Here is a 17,813-nt window from a genome sequence, read left to right on the forward strand (position 1 = left end):
GGTGTGATGGTAACATCTGGATTTTCTATGGATTCTCTCGTTTTCCACAGCACTTGCTGGACGTGAAGTCCCTCAAGCACCTCACCAACCTGACGCTGCACGACCGCATCACCAAATCTCTGCTCCACCTCCACAAGAAGAAAAAACCACCCAGCATCAGTGCCCAGTTCCAGGTGAGCCCTTTGCTTTGCTGGAGAGAGGGGAGCCCCCTGCTCCAGGCACACTCCTGCCCCATCCCTGCAGCATTCAGGCCATGGATCCCCCTGAGGGCTTGAGTGGGACATGAGGGTGAGCTGCAGGGAGAGATGCTGGTGCATCCCTGTCCTCTGGTGCATCATATTGTGGTGCTTTCTCCCCCAAATCCAGAAACCACCAAATCCCCACATCATGTTTTTTGCAGTCTTTTTACTCTCATCCAGCATAATCTGTTCTGAGACAGAATAGGGATTTTAATAGTGGCAGAAAAGTCAGAATCCTGCTGCATTATCTCCTGGAGAGCAGGGGAGTTCAGAGGAGGGATCGATTTTGTTTTGTCAGTCAGCAATCCCTGGGGTTGGTGCAGGGAAAATAATGCTCCAAGGACTTGGCAATGCTGGGCTCACGGTTGGACTGAATGATCTTAAAGGTCTTTTCCAACCTGAATGTGAATGTTCTATATGTGCAGCACGGCTTGGAAACTGCTACAAGACATGTGCACAAGCAGGTGGTAATAATAGGAAGCAGCTTTTCACTTAAAATTTGGATTCTGGGCATGTCTGGCTTGGTTTTGACTTGTAATTTTGACTGCTTTGGGGCTTTTTTGGAGATGTGGTTTATATTTAGGAAATCTCTGTGTGTAGGTGTGGGTAAGATAAAATAATTAAAAATACATGCACACACGCATGTGTATATATAATTTGCAGAATGCACATTTGTAAATTTATGTATTTAGCCTTGTCTAATCTAATGGTATTCTGGTCAAAATTTACTCCTGCAGAGTTTAATTCATACCCATGGAGGGGTTGAAACAGGGATGTCTTGGAGTGAAAGCCTTCCCAAAACCTATTTATGCTCCCAACAAAACTCTGAAAAGCCCTAGGGGACAAAAATTGATTTTTTTTTAATATTTTCAGAGCGCATTCAAATCAACAATCCCTAACCTCAGTGAGCACTTGTTAAAGAGACCAATTTTAAGGGACAAAGCAGCAGCATCGCTTTTTTAATCAAGAGCAATCTAATAAAATTGCAGCGCATGGAATTGGGTCACAGGCAGGAAACACAAATGTTTCCTAACGTGGTTTTTTTTCAGAGAAACGCTGCTTTGTGGCTAATACCTCAACCCCAGGCTTGCAGCTGCTGCATCTCCTGTGGATTTCCACTATCCCTAGACTTAGGGTAATCTGTAGGGGAAATAGCTGCCTCCGAGTGTGCTCCGGGAGCAGGGATGGAAAACGAAACCAGCCATACCTAAAACTGTGGAGTTCCCCTTTAACCACGTGCAGGGGGTGCCCTGGAGACAGGGCTGGAGGGGTTGAGTGCAGTACAGGTGCTCAAGGAGGGGGTGGCTGCCAGGTTTGGCTGGCAGAGGGACAAAGGAGATGGGTCCAGGGTTAATCCAGCGACCTCACGTGTCCTCTGTGGATTCCTGACCAGCAGATGGCAGAGGGTGCCTGGACCATCTGCCTCACTCAGGATGGCACCAGGGAATGGAAATGTCCCCTCCCATGGGTCCTGCACGTCCCATTCCCACCATTCCCAGCACTGGGCTTCCAACAAAGGGGTTGTGTCCCTTTGTGTCCCTCTCCCTCCCACTAGCCTGTGTGTGCACAGTGGGTTGCTGCAGCATTGCTGCTGATTGAAAGCCCCCAATAGGCTTCTTTTGTGTAAAAATTAGCAATCTCAGATTTTAAGAAAACCAGGATTATGGCAGCAGAGGCCTGCCACGTCATGGCATTGCTGCTGCTCCCTGGGACAGGAGCAGGGAGATTTGCATGAAGTTAATGTACACAACACAGCTGCATCACATGTGCGTGGGATCCATCCCTTGCTCCTTCCAAAGTCCTGGATGTGAGTGAACATCCAGGATTTTCATGTTTTTCTAAACATGAAAGGCTTCCCATAAAGATGTCTTTGAAATGATCAGAAGGGAAAAAAAGGCTTCCTGTGAGCTGATCTGTGGGCAAAATGCTTCTTTGTAATACCACAGCAGTTTATTAACTCCTGTATTCCAGAATTTATAACTCTGCTTATAATAAATGGGACAGAATCTCCTTTACATGACTGAGTTTTAAACTCTATTAAAATCAGGAGTAATCAACTCTCTAGCACTTTACCAACGCCATGTTTGTAATGAGCTCAGCAATTAGAGACACCCAAAGTATTTACAGGACACAGCAAAAAAATGTGGCTGAGGAGCCTGGCCAGCACTGATGGACTCAACACAGTCTGGTTTTCAGCCTGGTTTTATTCCAAGAGCTTGTGATTCATCCCAAAACGCCAAAGGTTTGCAGGGTGAAGGGATAACTCAGCATGACATCCCACTGGAGCAGCTGGATGTAGAGTGATGCCAATGTAAATTCACTTTTATGGGAGAGACTTTTAATGGTGATGAATAAATAAGGGGAAATAGAAAAGTGGAACCAGGAAACCCCTCTGTTCTCAGTGATCCTTCAGTCAGGAGCCTGCCAGCATTGAGGCTCTTCTCTGGAACAAACAGTGAAGTGTTCAGGGTTGCAGGCTTCAAAAATATTTGTGAAATCCCAATTTTCCCTTGGCAAAACTTTCATTAAAAACAATTCATTTTTAGGCCATCAGTAAAGTTTTGACAATTAAAAATCAGGAGTAAATCCTGCCTGGAGTCGCTTTTGATGAAGGAAAATTTGATTTGTGTTTAAGATGCATCAGTGGTTGTTTTGTGCCAGGTGTAAATTCTTGTCTTGGAGCTCCCATTCATGGCTGGAAGAGGCTTGTGGTGTGGAGTAGGGTGGGAATTTGGGCTCCAGGGAAGCCAGAGATCTGAAAATCCTGCCCAGCATTATATTTGATTTCTTTATTGAGGGCAAAGACAAAATCAGTCAAGTTGCTTGTGCTAAAACACTCATTTGGGAGAACAATTTCCCATGTGCCTCATTTACTCATAATTAATTCCAATTTATGTTGGTTTATAATTTAAGCATTTGGATTTTCATTATCCTCTGTGGTCTCCTCTCCCTTCCCTGTGTCTCCTCTGCTGCAGGCATCCCTCAACAAACTGATGGAGACCCTTGGCCAAGCAGAGCCCTATTTTGTCAAGTGCATCAGATCCAATGCTGAGAAGGTAAATGCCATCCTGAGAAAGCAAGATCCTGCTAGAAATCAGCTTGGGAATCTTTTTTTCTGTTTTTACAGGGAGTTAGATAGGAAACAAAGCCTCAAATGGAGCTGAGTTTAGGCAATTTGGGCAAGGGAAAGCATGGATTTATCACTTGGTGTCACTTGATAAACTGCACTGGCTCTTCTTATATTTGTAGAAACACATGTATGCAAATATAGTATTTTCATTTATATGAAAATACAAATATATAAATTTTATATAAATCTAGTATTTTAATTTATATGAAAAATATGTTGGTTTAATAAATTAATTTGACTCCTTTGAAGTTTCTGACCAGCCATAAGAGAGATTTATAGAACCATGAATTCACTTGTGCTGGGTCTGAGCCCTGAAGCTTCCTTAAAATGAAGTTTCTATAAGTAAAAGCAGATACTTTTAGAATAAACTACATTGATCACACTGACTCATATTTCTTGAATTTGACTTTCCATAATTGTATTATGGACCAAGGACACCCTCAGTTCTAAATGTAGGGATGCTTTGTAGATTAATCCTTCAGAGTTTTATCCAGGCATTTAAAGCTGAAGCTTTTTGCATTGGAGATTATTTACTTGCTCGAAACATCACCCATTAACTGTGCCCTTGGGGGGGTCTTTTTCAATTGAAATGCAAAAAAATCTTTTTTTTATGGCTTTATTTCTCTAGTTAGCTGTTTAAAAGTCTCAGAAGCAAACAGGATTCAATCCCAACGGGATTAGTTCAGTTCCTGGGGACCCCACATTCCCTCCCTCCTGTAGCATCGCTGACAATGTGTGTGTCATGCACATGTGCTACATCTGCTGAACCCTTCACCCATCCATGCACTTAAAAGCGTCAGTGAAAGGAAATATTTGCTCATCCTTGCTCTGGTTTTCCCCTGGCAGCTGCCCCTGAGGTTCAACGACAGCCTGGTGCTGCGGCAGCTGCGCTACACGGGGATGCTGGAGACCGTGCGCATCCGCCAGTCGGGCTACAGCTGCAAGTACTCCTTCCAGGTGGGCACAGAGGCCTGTGTCCTCCACCTCCTGCAGCATCATTAGCAGAGTTGTCTGAGTGTTGCTGGTTCATTTTTTATCAGGGTAATTAATTTCTGGCTCTTGGAAGGCAGTGGATGTAACAGGCGGTGCTCTGCCTGTGAGCCAGTCTAGACCTCAGGGAGGGCTGCGAGCCCCCTGCGCTGGGGTTTTTGAACAAAACCAGTATTTTTTTGCAACATGGACTCCCTTTTGGAAAAAGCTGTCTGATTTGCACGTTCTCTTCTGCATCTGGAATTACTGGGAGCAGTGTTAGCCCTGTCGTGTTGGCTGTGTCCCATCAGGAGGATGATACGCATCCTCTGTACTGCTGGAGTTAGCCAGCTTTTCCTGTTTTCTTCTTTTCCATGTGTTTGCCAGGTTTTGTGTACATGTCGGCCCTTTCATGCTTTGCTGGTGCTGATTGGTTTCCTGCTTGTGGCTGCTTTGGGGCAGACATCATGTTCTGCACAGCAGCTGTTTAGAAAAAGAAAAATGCTCAGCATTTTTTTGCCCTGAGCAGGTTTCCCAACCTTGCTTGGGAGGATCTATCCTCTTGTACCTCCTTCACTCTTTGAATCCTCCCGGCAGTAACGGCTGGAGCATCTCAGGGATGTTTTGCAGATGTTGGTATCTGCCTTCCCTAGTGGCTCTTGCTGGGGATTTGGAGCATTTTTTTGCTGGGGTTTGACCCTGTGGCTTCTGCAGAACCTCTCCTCCCACACTGAAAAATGTTTGAACCTTGCTGGGTCCCTGCTTTGATGTCTTTCCCATCAAACCACAAATGTTGGATGAATCTTGGTGTTCCTCAGTGCATAAAATGTTATCTGTCCTTGTGCTCACTCCAGAGGTCCCGTTTCATGTGGCCAGTGGAGCAAATCTGTTATTTATGGGAGAAAGTAGCAGCAGGACCCAACTAACCAGATCTTGGTGTTGCTTTTTTCTTTTCCTTCTCAGGATTTTGTGAACCATTTCCATGTCCTTTTGCCACAAGGGATCAGCCCATCTAAGCACAATATCCATGATTTCTTCCGGAAGATAAAACTCGATCCAGACAATTACCAAGTTGGAAGAACAATGGTAAATGTTCATCCTCAGACACAGATATAACATTTGCCTGTATTTCTGTCTGATAAATTTATATCTATATATGGTTTTAATTAATGAAACTATTTTTCTTCTTACCAAAAATCAGTGATTTAAATGAAACTTTTAATATTGTTAATGTAAAAGAGTAAGGAATAATATTGTTTTGCTATTGATCATAATGAGGCAGCCTCAAAAAACTCATGTCCTCCAAAATCTCTGCGTGTATGTAGACTTAGCTTGATATGATGGTCCTCATTTTGCCTCCCTTGGTGGGAAAGCTCTGTAATTCAGAGCTTAGAGTCACTGTTGTGAAACTGCTGAAACCTGTTAGAGATGCCTTCACAAAAATCAGCTCCTCAACTTTCCTGGGAGCAGAAACCAGGAGGATTTGACTCGTGGTCCGGGGAGCTTTCCATGCTAGCGTTTTCTGGCTTGTTTTGGCCAGGTTTTCATGAAGGAGCGGGAGCGGCAGCTGCTGCAGGACCTGCTGCACCAGGAGGTGCTGCGGAGGATCACGCTGCTGCAGCGCTGGTTCCGCAGCCTGCTCTGCAGGAGGCAGTTCCTGAGCCTGCGGCACGCAGCCATCAGCATACAGGTGGGTGCTGCTGCTGCTGGAGTCCCGTGCCAATTGCCATCCCCAAATCCTGCAGACAGAGCCCGTGGGCAAAATCAGCTCTCCTGTCCAAGGAGGGAGCTTGCAATCAGGATTGACTCCTTGTGCCATAATGCGTTGGGAATGGGGGGAAGCTGGACAGGTTGCATGAAGGCAGGTGCTGTCCTCCCATCTAAGTGGAGAGGTTGCATGAAGGCATGAGCTGGAGAGGTTGCATGAAGGCATGAGCTGTGGGAGGTTACATGAAGCTGGAGAGGTTGCATGAAGGCATGAGCTGTGGGAGGACAGCTCATTTGAAGAGCGAGTGAGAGCTGTAGAACAACAAATCACTGATGGAGAATAATCGGGTGAATCACATGGACCCACTGGATACTTTGCTGTACTTCACACAACACCTGTTACAAGGAATCCCCTGCTGTGTTTGCAGAGATTTTGGCGGAGCTACCGGAGCCGAAAGGAAGGCAAACCATCCCCAGAGCCTGTGGTTCTCAGCAAAGCCGCTGTCATCCTTCAGAGCCACTGGCGCGGCTTCGTGGAGCGGCGCAGGTTCCTGCAGATGCAGTTTGCTGCCCACCTCATCCAGAGCTGCTGGCGGGAGCACGCCAGGCGCCGGCACGCCGCGGCCACCAGCATCCAGGCGGCCTGGAGGGGACACCAGAGCCGGCAGGCGTACGCTGCCCGCAGGAGCGGGGCCCTGTGCCTGCAGGCGGCGTGCCGCGGGTACCTGGCTCGGCAGAGGTAACAGCTTGGGGAAAGAGGAGCGTGCTTTTGGTGATGCTCACACTGGTTGGTGTGAATCAGGGCACTGCAGTGACTTACACAGGGCAGTGTCCCCTCGTGTATCCGTGACCCTCTCCTGACCTGCCCTGGGCCTTTGTTTGCCCACGCTTTCTAGCAATTTAGCTGCACGTCCTGCTCTTGGAATAAGCAGAGCCTATTTCAGGTTGGAGCACGTAGGCAGTGCAAAGCCAAGGCTGTAAATACTCACAAGGGTTTTTTTTTCCTCTTGGCAGCAGCACCAGTTTAAGTAGCCTATTTTTAACTCAGATTGCCTCACCAATCTGGTTGCTGCGCTGGCTCACAAGGACAAGGGAAGCGGAGCCAGCCGCTGTGGAGGGCACAGGCTGTCCAGCCATGCCTCAGCTCGCTGGCCGGGGGGCAGGTCACTATTCACTCCCCAGAGGTGCTGCCTGCAAGGTGTGGAGCACCTTAACATCCCTTGGAACATCTGGGAGCTGCAGGGAGCTCTTGATGCCGGGCACAAGTCCCTGCTAAGTTGTTCCAGACGCAGTCTGGGCAGGATGGCGAAGATGGAGAAGCCAAGGGGGTGTGATGGGTTAAGCTTTTCTGGCTCTGACAGCTTATGAAGGAGCTAGAGCAGGGATGGAGGCTGGACCCGCTGCCGTCGGCACCAGGGGAGCTTTCAGGTGCGTTGGGGCAGCCCTTTGGTAGCAGAGATGGCAGAGGAGGAGATTTAAAACTGACTGTGCCTGCCTTGTCTTGCACCAGATGTGCAAGGAGGGTTCTTGAGATGCTGGTGGTGGTGAGGTGCTGGTGGTGGTGGTGATAAGACACCACTTATGCAGTGTCTTGAAGGGTCCTGAGTGGATGCAGGGCTGAATATCCTGGTTTTCTGCTTTCTTCCAGGTTTAGAGCTTTGAAAGAGCACCAGTTAAAAGAGATGCAGCTGGAGAATGGCCTGGCAGGTAGAGAGGAGGATGGACTGGAAGCAGATGGTTTGGAAATCAAAGGCTCTGACCCATCTAAGTGGGAGGACAGCTCATTTGAAGAGCGAGTGAGAGCTGTGGAACAACATAAATCACTGATGGAGAATAATCGGGTGAATCACATGGACCCACTGGATACTTCCCTGTACAAAAGGCATGAGAGAGCCAGCAGCCAGAGCGGGATGGACACCGAGGAGGAGATCATCGTGAGAGAGAGGCCCAAGTCTCTGGAGGATCTCAACCAGAAAAAAGTGGTTCGTGCCAAGAGGGAAAGCCGGAGGATGCGGGAGCTGGAGCAGGCCAAGTTCAGCCTGGAGCTGCTCAAGGTGCGCTCCACGGGCGGGCTGTCACCCTCGGAGGAGCAGCGCTGGTCCACGGAGCTGCTGCCTGAGGCACTGCATTCCCCTCAGGGAACCCCCGAGAGCGAGAGCTCCCAGGGCAGCTTCGAGTTGTTGAGCAGTGAAGATACCTCAAGCAGTAAACTCGTTTCCTTAGTCTTAGATGAGCATGATACTCCGTCATTTCCCGTGGACTCCCTGCCCAGCAGTCCCCAGGCTCAGCTGCAGGAGAAGCCTTTCTGTGCAGGGGATGGGAACAATGATTTGCCCGCCTGCAGGCAGACCCCAGACACGGTGCTGCCTGATAACCTCACCAGGAAGGAGCACGGGGTTGGTGACCCCCAGAATGTTACCAAGGCTCACCCAAGAGAAGCCCTCCTTTCCAGCAACCTCCCCACTTTCTATGTTCCACCACAAGACAATGTAAAGGGGAAGATGGTGGAGAATAACCTGAGGAATAAAGCAGTGGAAAGAGAGGAAAGGACAGTTGTGCTCTCTGAGGTCAGGAAGGACTCTGAGCCAGACCAGGGTAAAGCCTTGGAAGAAGAGGAGGAAAAGGATAAATCCTCTACCAAGAGAGAGGAACGTGGGACAGTGACAGCAGCAAGGGCCCTTTCTCCAGGTTCTGTCATTAAGAGACTGGAAAAGCTCAATGTGGAGAAGGAGGAGCGGCAAAAACAGCTTCAGCTGCAGAATGAGAGGGAGATGATGGAGCAGATTCGTCAGCAGAAGGAAATTCTGGAGAGACAACGCAAAGCCTTCGAGCAGCAAGGGAGGGTAGAGGCTTTGCAGAGGACGGAGCAGAGCAGAGTGAAGGACCCTTCCCTCAAACCAGCCAAAAAACCAGACAGCCGGCCTCAGTCCGTGCTCATCCTGCACCCCCAGGGCCGAGGGGAGCACAGCCCCAGCCCAGGCGTGGCCCCAGCCCCAGCAGTGGACATCAAGGGTCTCACTGTTGGCACCAGGGGAAGCTCTCCAGCGCACAGTGCCCCCAAAGAGCGGCCTGTCAGCATGTTTGTGGAGAGAAGAGAAGGTCTGGAGCCCCGCTGCCATTCCAAGCCAGCTCTGGACCCCAAGGACCATCCAGGCAGCCATTTCTCCAGGACTGAGCGCCTCCGGCAGCCTCGGATGCCCAGCCAGGCCACTGAGGAGACGAGGGCAAGCTCCATGTTCTTCACACCAAAGGACAATCCCTTTGGCCTCCAGTGAGTAAAAAGATGGTGGCCTTTCTCCCGTGCTTTCTCCACAGGCTTTCTCTGCAGGCTGTCTCCATAGGCTTTCTCCATGGGCTCTTTTTCTGCTAGGGACCTTTTTGTGCAAAGAGTCCAGAACAAACCTCGTAGTTAAACAAAGGGTTCTTGATCTTCTAGCAACGAGAAGGTCAGAGGGAAAGGAAAAAGACCTGGAATATGATTTCTCAGGCTCTTAAAACATTATATAATCATGGACATGAGCAGGTGAAGAGAGTCAAAAAGCAGGCTCACTACTGTTATTATTTACCCTACGTGAATGGGGATAGGAGTTTATTTCTCAAGGTGAAACATGATGAGTTCTTAGGATTTTTGGGTAGTTGGAATAGAAATGACTTGATGAGGCAGAAAATTCCAGGATTTTCCTTGTTTACCTTATAATTAATCCAGCAAAGCCATGTGGACATTCACCATTGCAGATGAAAAAACACCAGCTCTCCAGAGAGAGCGTGGGAGTGAATGCTCCTTGGAGACTGTGTCATTCTCATATGTAATTAACTACACCTGTAATGGACTTAGCAGTTGCTCAGCTCCATTGCTTTGCTTAACCTTGGGCTGCTCCAGGGTCTGGAGATGGCAGCAAGATCCTGGGACAACATTTGCTCCCACTCTGTTCCTTGTGGGGCCTTGCCTATTTTGGGGTGGTTTTGGCCATGTAGCTCAAAAAGGATATAAATCACCCTCCTCCTAAATCCTGCTGCACCCTTTGCAAGGCAAAAGCTCCCAGTGAATGACTGTTGGTATCTCAAGGTACCTCCAAGTGTAGTATTCTTGTGGTTTCTGTGCAGTTGTGACAGGAGAGGATTCCTGTTGAAAATTTCTTTTCCTGGTTCATGTGCAACATGAACAAGCAACAGGAAGAAAAAGACATTAAGAATTGCTGTATTTTAAGTTTTGCTCTGCAGCAGAATAGTCACATTTGAGAATCCCAAAGTACAAAGATACAATCCATAACCACCTTGCTGTATAAAGTTGACAGGCAGAACGTTTTCTCTTCTTGTCTTTTGGTATTAAGTCCAGTCCTGAAGAATTCCAAACAATTCTGAAACCCCATGACCTCAGACTTGCAATTTAGTCCTGACTGCTCGGACTCCCAGGATCTGGGCTAGCACGGTGGGAAGGCTTTTGGGAGAGGATGAAAGATCTCTGTTCTCTTGTGTTTCAGCAGAGAGGCAAATCATCAGTGCCTTTCCAAGGGTGAAACAGCACGGAAGCCATTTAAGATGCCAGGGTCTGGCAGAGGAGAGGTGAGTTGTGACTTGTTTATTTTCTCTTTCCATTGAAAAGAGCAAAAAATAACTTAGTTGGCCAGTTTTCCCTCAAAAGCTTCAAAGAAGTGAACTCTGAAGCACAAGGGCCGCCAGACATGGGAAGGAGGATATGGCAGCACAGTAACCTCCACACCTTCTCTTGAAATGAAAAGCCCTGTAGGAATAATTTGTAGCAGCTCTGGATAAAAGGATCCCGTGATCCTGATGGCAAACACTGTCCAACGCCGTCTTGTCTTGGTTTGGTTTAACGTCTTCGTTTCAGTGACACCCATGATTGTCCATTTTCACCGTCCTGTCTTAGTTTTTGTTCTTCCTGGTGCTTTGCTGTTTTCACTTGACATTATACTGCATCCCCTCCATGGGGTGCAGTGGCACTCAGAGATGTCTTGAGGCTACATGGGTAGAGTCTCCTTTTTACTTTAAAACCCTTCTTTTCGTTTTGTTTTGTTTTGTTTTATCCTTTGGTCAAGCAGGTGCCCAGACCGAGCCATAAAAAGAAAGCCCGCATGGCGCGGACGCGCTCCGATTTCTTGACTAGAGGTACTTTTGCTGATGGGGAGGGGGATACGGAGGAAGAGGATTACGATGGCAGTTTTGAGCTCCTTCTCTCCTCTGAGCACCCTCCTCACGCCGAGGCGGTGCCCGCAGCCCGCCTGGGGCAGGCCTGTTACAGTGACTCCGAAATGGTAATTGTGTCCAGTGTGGTGGGGGAGCCTTTCTTCGCTAACCTTAGCTGCACTCATCCCTCCACTGCTTCTTTTCCCACTCCCAAGGATGCTGTAGATGGGTACATTTGGCAAACACAGCAGAAAATCATAGATTCGCAGAATCGCGGAATGGTTTGGATTGGAAGAGACTAAATCTCAATTCCAACCCCCTTCCACTAGACCAGGGTGCTCAGCGCTCCATCCAAGCTCTGTTTCTTGCTCCTGGGCTGATTAGATATCCACCACACTTCCCACAGTTTTCCTGGAGCATTACAACTTGTATTGCACAATTACCTGTTTTGGGGGCTTTAACCTCATCCTCCCCTTGGAAGCTTTTGATCTAAAAATGGCTATACACATTTGTAAAAAAAGAAAGTAAATATTGTTCAAAAAGCAACAGACAACAAAATTATGTAAATCCTGTGGTTTCTTTTACTTTTCATTTTTTATGCTTAGCCACAATATCCAATGGTTACTTGGTCCTGAGTTATCAGAGTGATGCTGGCAGACAGCAGCTCAGAAAAAGCACAACCATGGAAATTGGGCAATGAAAGCATAACGAGAGTGAAATAGTGGGTTATGAAACAAAGACGACCAAGCAAAGTGTTTTTTCCAAGCACAGTGACAAGTATCCCTTAGCAGGTCTGACATGAGCCAGTGCAGTGGAGCTTTTCCATCTCAGACTTAATCTCCCACCCACATAAGCTGCTTTTGGAAAATCACAAACTGAGAGGTTCCAGAAGTGGAAGAGGCCGACAGATTCCAACCCGCTCATAGTTTTTTTCCTGAGGTAGTGGAGATGTCCCCATAGGAGTGTGGATAAACAGCAGGAATCCTGTCCTGCTGTGAGAGTTTGGGTGGAGTGCTGGCTAGGGCTGCCATGTTCCTCTGCAGGTGGAGCTGAGTATAAAACCAAAGAAAAGCATGAAACCCAAAGACAGAGATTTATTTTGTGCCACAGCATTGATGTGTGTCTGGCAAACATCCCGTGCCATCCTAAAAGCTGCTTTTCCAAGAAAAGCAGGTGGTCAAGGAGGGCTTTTCATGACTTTTCTTTTAGCAGCTCTTATTATAAACGATAATTTTTCCCAGGATAATTTCCTCACTGGAAGAGGGCAGAGATTTACAAATTCCATAATTTTTTTAAGCCTACTTTTGATAAATTTGCTGGAGGGTTGAGGCAGGAATTCTGAAAACCTGATTGAAAGGCACATCTCCATGGGCTGAGATAATCTGGCTGCACCTTTATGCAAGTCCCTGCTTGTAGATTGGGAAAGGGAGATTTTTATGCAGTAAAATGTACTTTTTTACATAGAATGGTAGGAATATTTAGGTTGGAAAAGATCTCTAAGATTGTTGAGTCCAAACACAAACCCAGCACTGCATTGTTTACCACCAAACCATGGCCCCCTGTTCCACACCTGGAGTGCCTTGCTGTGCTCCTGGAGGCTGTACAATGTACAAAGGGAATTGTAGCTGTAGGAATCATTCCCTCTGGGCTGTGAAAAGTGCTGGTGCTTGGCAAGCTCCACCTTTGGGAGCATCCTGGGTCACTGTACTCCTTGGAAGTGCTCCTTAGGACTCTGCTCACCTGGTTTAACAGCTCTCACTGCATGCCAGTAGCAGTAGGTGCCACCTCTCTCCTGTCTCTGCTGTGTCCCCCCTCTCCTCTGCTCTCCAGCTCTGTTCTCACTGGTGGCCAGGACTTTCCCCCTGGTGTGGTAAGTTCTGCTTGCTAGGCCAACACTGCCCCTGGTGTTGTGTGCTCTGCGCTGCCCTCCCTCTGTGTGTCCTGACAATGTGTCCAGTGTTTCCATCTGTGTTTTGTATTGCAGGTTTGGGAGCAGCCCTTGGCTTGGGGCTTTGTTGGGTCAGGATCATCACAAGTAGCAAAATTTAGGGACTGTTTATTGGTATTTATTAGCAGAGCCCAGTTGGGTCTTGCAGATGGCAGAGCAGCCTGGGATAAAGCTGGATGGTGCCTGTTGGGGTGTTTTTGGGTACAAACACAAAGGGACAGAGGGTGATGTCTGTGCAGACACATTGGTTGTGTCTTGTGATAGTCACATGCAGGCGAGCCTGGCTGCTCCCTGTGCCAGTGAATAGCTCCTTCAGACAGCTCCTGCCTCCAGCTATGACTCCCAAAGCAGCCTCTGTCCCTGTCCTGCTGCTGGCTGGATGGATGGGGTCCCGTGCAGCCCCATGGAGCCGAGCACATGATGGCTCACCAGCTGCTCTGCCTGTTCCGCCCTTTTTTTTCTCGGCCATCAAGTCACTGACTGTGTAGCCCAGCTGCTGAGTAGAGGCCCACTGGAATCCAGTGCTCCTGACCCACATCCAGGGCATTCCAGAGCATCAGAGACCCACAGCATCTGGGCTGGAGCTGAAACCCATGGGGCAGCAGTACATGAGGTGGCTGCTGCAGGTACAGTTGACTCCAAGGTTCTTTAAGGAGTAAGGGCTTCCTGACAAGACCAAGATTGAAGATTTTTGGCTGGTGAATAGCCAAGGATCAACCTACCATGCAGTGAGACACAAGTGGGAGGAACAGCTCCTGGCTGTTCTGCCAGCACATGTTAACACCACTTTTGTTTGGTGCCTAAGCCTGGAGAACTTTTCCTGGAGCAGCTGCATAAATGGAAGGCCTTGGCTAGAGGAATCACACCAGAAATACCCTCTGGAAACATCCTTAGAGAGTGGGACCTGGATAATGAACCAGCTGTTTTGCTCCACCCTGCACACAAAAGCCATGAATTGACAAACATGACTCCAAGTATCTGCCACCAGCTGATCCCAAGCACTGCTGAAGAGCCAGCAATGAAAGAAGATCTCTTGTCCTAAGCCATTCAGAGGGAACTTCAGGAAGTTTTTCCATGCAGCACACAGCACTGCTGCCTGCTGGGATAACTCTTGGCCATAGTTACCTTATGGGTGGGTGAAACACAGGTTACTCTGTCAGAGGAAAAATATTTGGTCCCTTCCTCAACCAGGAGACAACTTCAGACTCCCAGTTATTGCCATTTGCCCTCATGATGCTTTGTGGTGTTCCCTAGCAGGGGATTTTCTGGTGCAGATGCTCATCTTGACATCTGAGAAGGTTTCCCATCCTTTCCCTTCAGAGTTTCCTAGCAGATAACCTCAAACAGAAGGATCTTGTGCCAAAAAAGCCTTTTAGTCTTTATTTACTAAAACTGGAAACCCAAAAGGTTGAAATTACTCAAGAACAAAACCATACTGGTAGGGTAAATATTTAACAGATAATTTTTAAAACAAGTAGTAGGTTTGAGCTGGATGGAGATCACTTTTATAGGTTTTGAATTGCTTTTATCAATATCCAGTATCCATGCACAATTTCTGTGTGATCATCACCTAAATGCAAGAATGACAGGAACAAAATCTCCTTCATGGTTTAGGCAGTCCTGGCTTTCCCAGTGGTGATTTTGCCTTGCATGCTGCCATCTCCTGGCTGGAAGAGATGTTAGTCTGGGAGAGGGAGGGAATAAAACATGGAAAAAGAGTCAATATGGCAAATGTGACCCCTCTGCAGCCTACTTTTTATAGAATTTTATTTAAATATTTTTAACAGAAGTAAAAAAATTGCTTTAAAACATAGAGCAAGTCAGTTGAGACATTGAGGTGACAGGAAAGCTACAGGAGACATTTGACCATCATCTCCCAAATCCTTTCATACAACCTGATTCTCCACTTTTCTTATGCTGAAAGTTTCTCCTCCAGGAGCCCAGTTCCCAAATCACAGCTGCAACTGGAAAATAGAACAAAAATTTAGATATTTTTTAAATATGGCAAGTCTATTTCTGGGCTATTTCATGGGATCCTGTGAGGTTGAGTTACTGCAAATCCAACCCACCCTTAAAAATTACCTGAGGGCATTTTAAATGATGGCAAAGGTGGAGATATTTTCTATTAAAGCTGCAAAATTTCTTTGTTAAAGAGTTCCTTTTGGTGTGTCCTTGGCACAAAGACTTTGGGTTTTTTTGTGTGAAGTGCTCAGCAAGAGTTGGAGGAGGAACTTCTGCTGGGACAGATCCAGGTGGCTGAAGGTTCCCTTGGGAATCACATCATTGTGGCTAACAGGACACCCTGGGTGGAGAGCTGGAATGAAGTCTGGATGAAGATGTGCAAGAGCTGTGCAGGATGAGCAATAAGGACCTGTGGCTTGGTGCAAACTGATTTTCATCACCAGCTGCTCAAGGAGAAAGAAGATTGGGCCTGGTTGGAGAGCTGGAGCAAGGGATGTCTCTCTTTCTTAGGAGTCATTCAAATATTTCTCTAGGGGCTCACCAGGGCTGTAGGTTTTCAGCTGTAGGCAAATAGAAATAAAGATGTAGGAGGTAAAATACCTGATTTTTGATAGGGAAAAAAATCAACTGATATCCCAAGAGCTGTCTTTTTTTTAAATGCTTCATGCTTGGAATCGTTACAGACCGTGCAGCGATTCACCTCCGGGGAAGGCCAGGCCAAACTGCACAAAACCATGTCCCAGGGGGAGATTGGGAAGCTGGCAGCCTCACAGAAGAGTCTGACTCCAGATGGGAGGTAAGGAATCATGGCTGGAGGTGGCAGACAAGTCCTTCTGTGTCCCTCTTGCTCTGCAATGCCTTGTTGAGCCCCCCAGGCTCTTGGAGCTTCGTCTGCAGCATGAGTTACCCATCCCACCTTTTCCACATGGCCATGGGCAGGCCCAATCAGTGTGTGTGTGGCTCACGCCACAGTTAAGTGTTGGTGACATGGGCCACATGTCCTGTCCCACTCCCATGCATGCAACTGAAGTTTCTCTTCTTTGCTGAGGATGAGGAGCCACACTTCCCTGGTAGAAATTGCATGGATTTATCTCCTCAGGAATGTCCAGAAGATTGATGTCGTTTTGGGTAGAAAGACCTTTCCTAGTAAGGCAGCTCCTATTTCCATGGCTTATTTCCAGGCCTCAACGAGCCAAGATGAGGTTTTGGGTGAAGGGAAAGCAGGGGGAGAAGAAAACCTCCCGGGAGAAGCTCGCTACCCAGTCTGAGCTGCTGGAGCTGTACGCGGAGCAGGAGGCCCCTGGCAGGGAGACCATCCCTGGACTGCAGCTTGGTGAAGGTACGTGGTGGGGGGACACGGGACCAGGTGTAAGGAGAGAGAAACTGGGTTGGGAAACTGGCATATGTCCATGCTGGTTTATGTCTCTTAATTCGTGGGTGGTGTCAAGCCAGAGCAATGGCAAGTAGGTTAGAGCGTGGGATCCGTAATGGATCTCAAGGAATTCCATGTCACTAATCCTTCCAGCCACATCTGGAATGGACAGATGTTTCCTCTCTTGAGGGAGGACGTAACCAAAGCAGAAATGACATTTAATCTTCCTGTGAGTTCTACACTGTGCTTTTCTCTTCCACAGGTTTCTTCCAATGCCCTGTTTTAGTGTCACAATTATTTCTCATCTGCTCCTCAATCTCTTCCCCTCTTTTCGTTGATCACCAGCAGAGCTGGGCCCTCACCACCTGACGCCCCCGCGGAGCCCGGAGCTGTCGGGCATGTACCGGCGGGAGTTCAAGGAGAACAAGGAGCCCTCTCCCAAGGTGAAGCGCAAGCGCAGCGTCAAGATCAGCAACGTGGCTCTGGAGCCCGTGCAGTGGCAGAACGACTCCCTGCAGATCATAACCAGTGCCAGCGACCTGAAGAGCATGGATGAGTTTCTCCTGAAAAAGGTAACTCACTGCTCCATCCATCAGCACAGAGATCCAGGAGCACACAGAGGCAACAAAGTAAAAACGATCGAGTGGGTAGCTGTAGTAATGCTAATAATTCATCTAAGGGTGCCAGGGCAGGTCTAGAGAAAGTTCTGGTTTTCATGCAGGAGATCACCTGGTGATCATGGTGGAGTAGCTGCTTGTTAGTGCTGCTTCATCTCACGCCAGCTCTGCTGCAGCAAAAGAGTGTAAAAGGTGTAAAACCCCCTTGTTTTCCCAGATGAATGAACTGGACAACGAGGATAGCAAGAAGGACACGCTGGTGGATGTCGTGTTCAAGAAAGCACTGAAGGAATTCCGACAAAACATCTTCAGTTTTTACTCCTCAGCATTGGCAGTAAGTGACCAGATGATGGGTAGGACTTCCACCTCCAGGAGAAAGGGGATATTCTGGGTCCTCCTGGTTGTACAGGTGTTGCCAAGCCCTACATTTCTGGTTTGCTCATCCCAAAGGATTGATGTGCTTCCTTTGTATTCAGTCCCATTATCTAAATTTGGACTAACACTTCCTCCTGAGCCATCCCTCAGGATACATTGGGTGTAGATTCCTGATCTTCATTACAGCTCTGCTCCCAGCCAAAGGGGAGATGACAGAAAGTCAATTTGTCACCCAAAGTGTCTGGAAACCTTTGTGTTACCTTTTCTGGTGGTGGAGATGATCCTTTTTTCCTTCTCTGTATCATATTGGAAGTTTCCCCAAGCAGCTGGAAGCTGGTGAGGCTGAAAT

The 17,813-nt window shown here is 47.8% G+C and overlaps 1 protein-coding gene across 13 annotated transcripts in view; it reads left to right on the forward strand.

The window, feature by feature from the left end:
• Nucleotides 1-17,813, forward strand: part of MYO9A (myosin IXA) — a 183,517-nt gene that overhangs the window by 147,033 nt on the left and 18,671 nt on the right. For 4 of the 13 annotated variants that reach the window (XM_074549652.1, XM_074549660.1, XM_074549661.1 and 1 more), the window contains 13 exons: nt 51-173; nt 3,215-3,295; nt 4,216-4,326; nt 5,302-5,424; nt 5,879-6,028; nt 6,474-6,784; nt 7,694-9,316; nt 10,527-10,608; nt 11,103-11,318; nt 15,784-15,896; nt 16,282-16,439; nt 16,818-17,044; nt 17,307-17,423. In XM_074549652.1, coding sequence (XP_074405753.1) covers nt 51-173; nt 3,215-3,295; nt 4,216-4,326; nt 5,302-5,424; nt 5,879-6,028; nt 6,474-6,784; nt 7,694-9,316; nt 10,527-10,608; nt 11,103-11,318; nt 15,784-15,896; nt 16,282-16,439; nt 16,818-17,044; nt 17,307-17,423 — 3,435 coding nt within the window. The remainder of the gene's footprint in view (nt 1-50; nt 174-3,214; nt 3,296-4,215; nt 4,327-5,301; nt 5,425-5,878; nt 6,029-6,473; nt 6,785-7,693; nt 9,317-10,526; nt 10,609-11,102; nt 11,319-15,783; nt 15,897-16,281; nt 16,440-16,817; nt 17,045-17,306; nt 17,424-17,813) is intronic. The other 9 variants (XM_074549656.1, XM_074549662.1, XM_074549654.1 and 6 more) reach the window with 8 other exon arrangements.

Source organism: Zonotrichia albicollis, chromosome 11 (assembly GCF_047830755.1).
Source record: "Zonotrichia albicollis isolate bZonAlb1 chromosome 11, bZonAlb1.hap1, whole genome shotgun sequence".
NCBI lineage: Eukaryota > Metazoa > Chordata > Aves > Passeriformes > Passerellidae > Zonotrichia > Zonotrichia albicollis.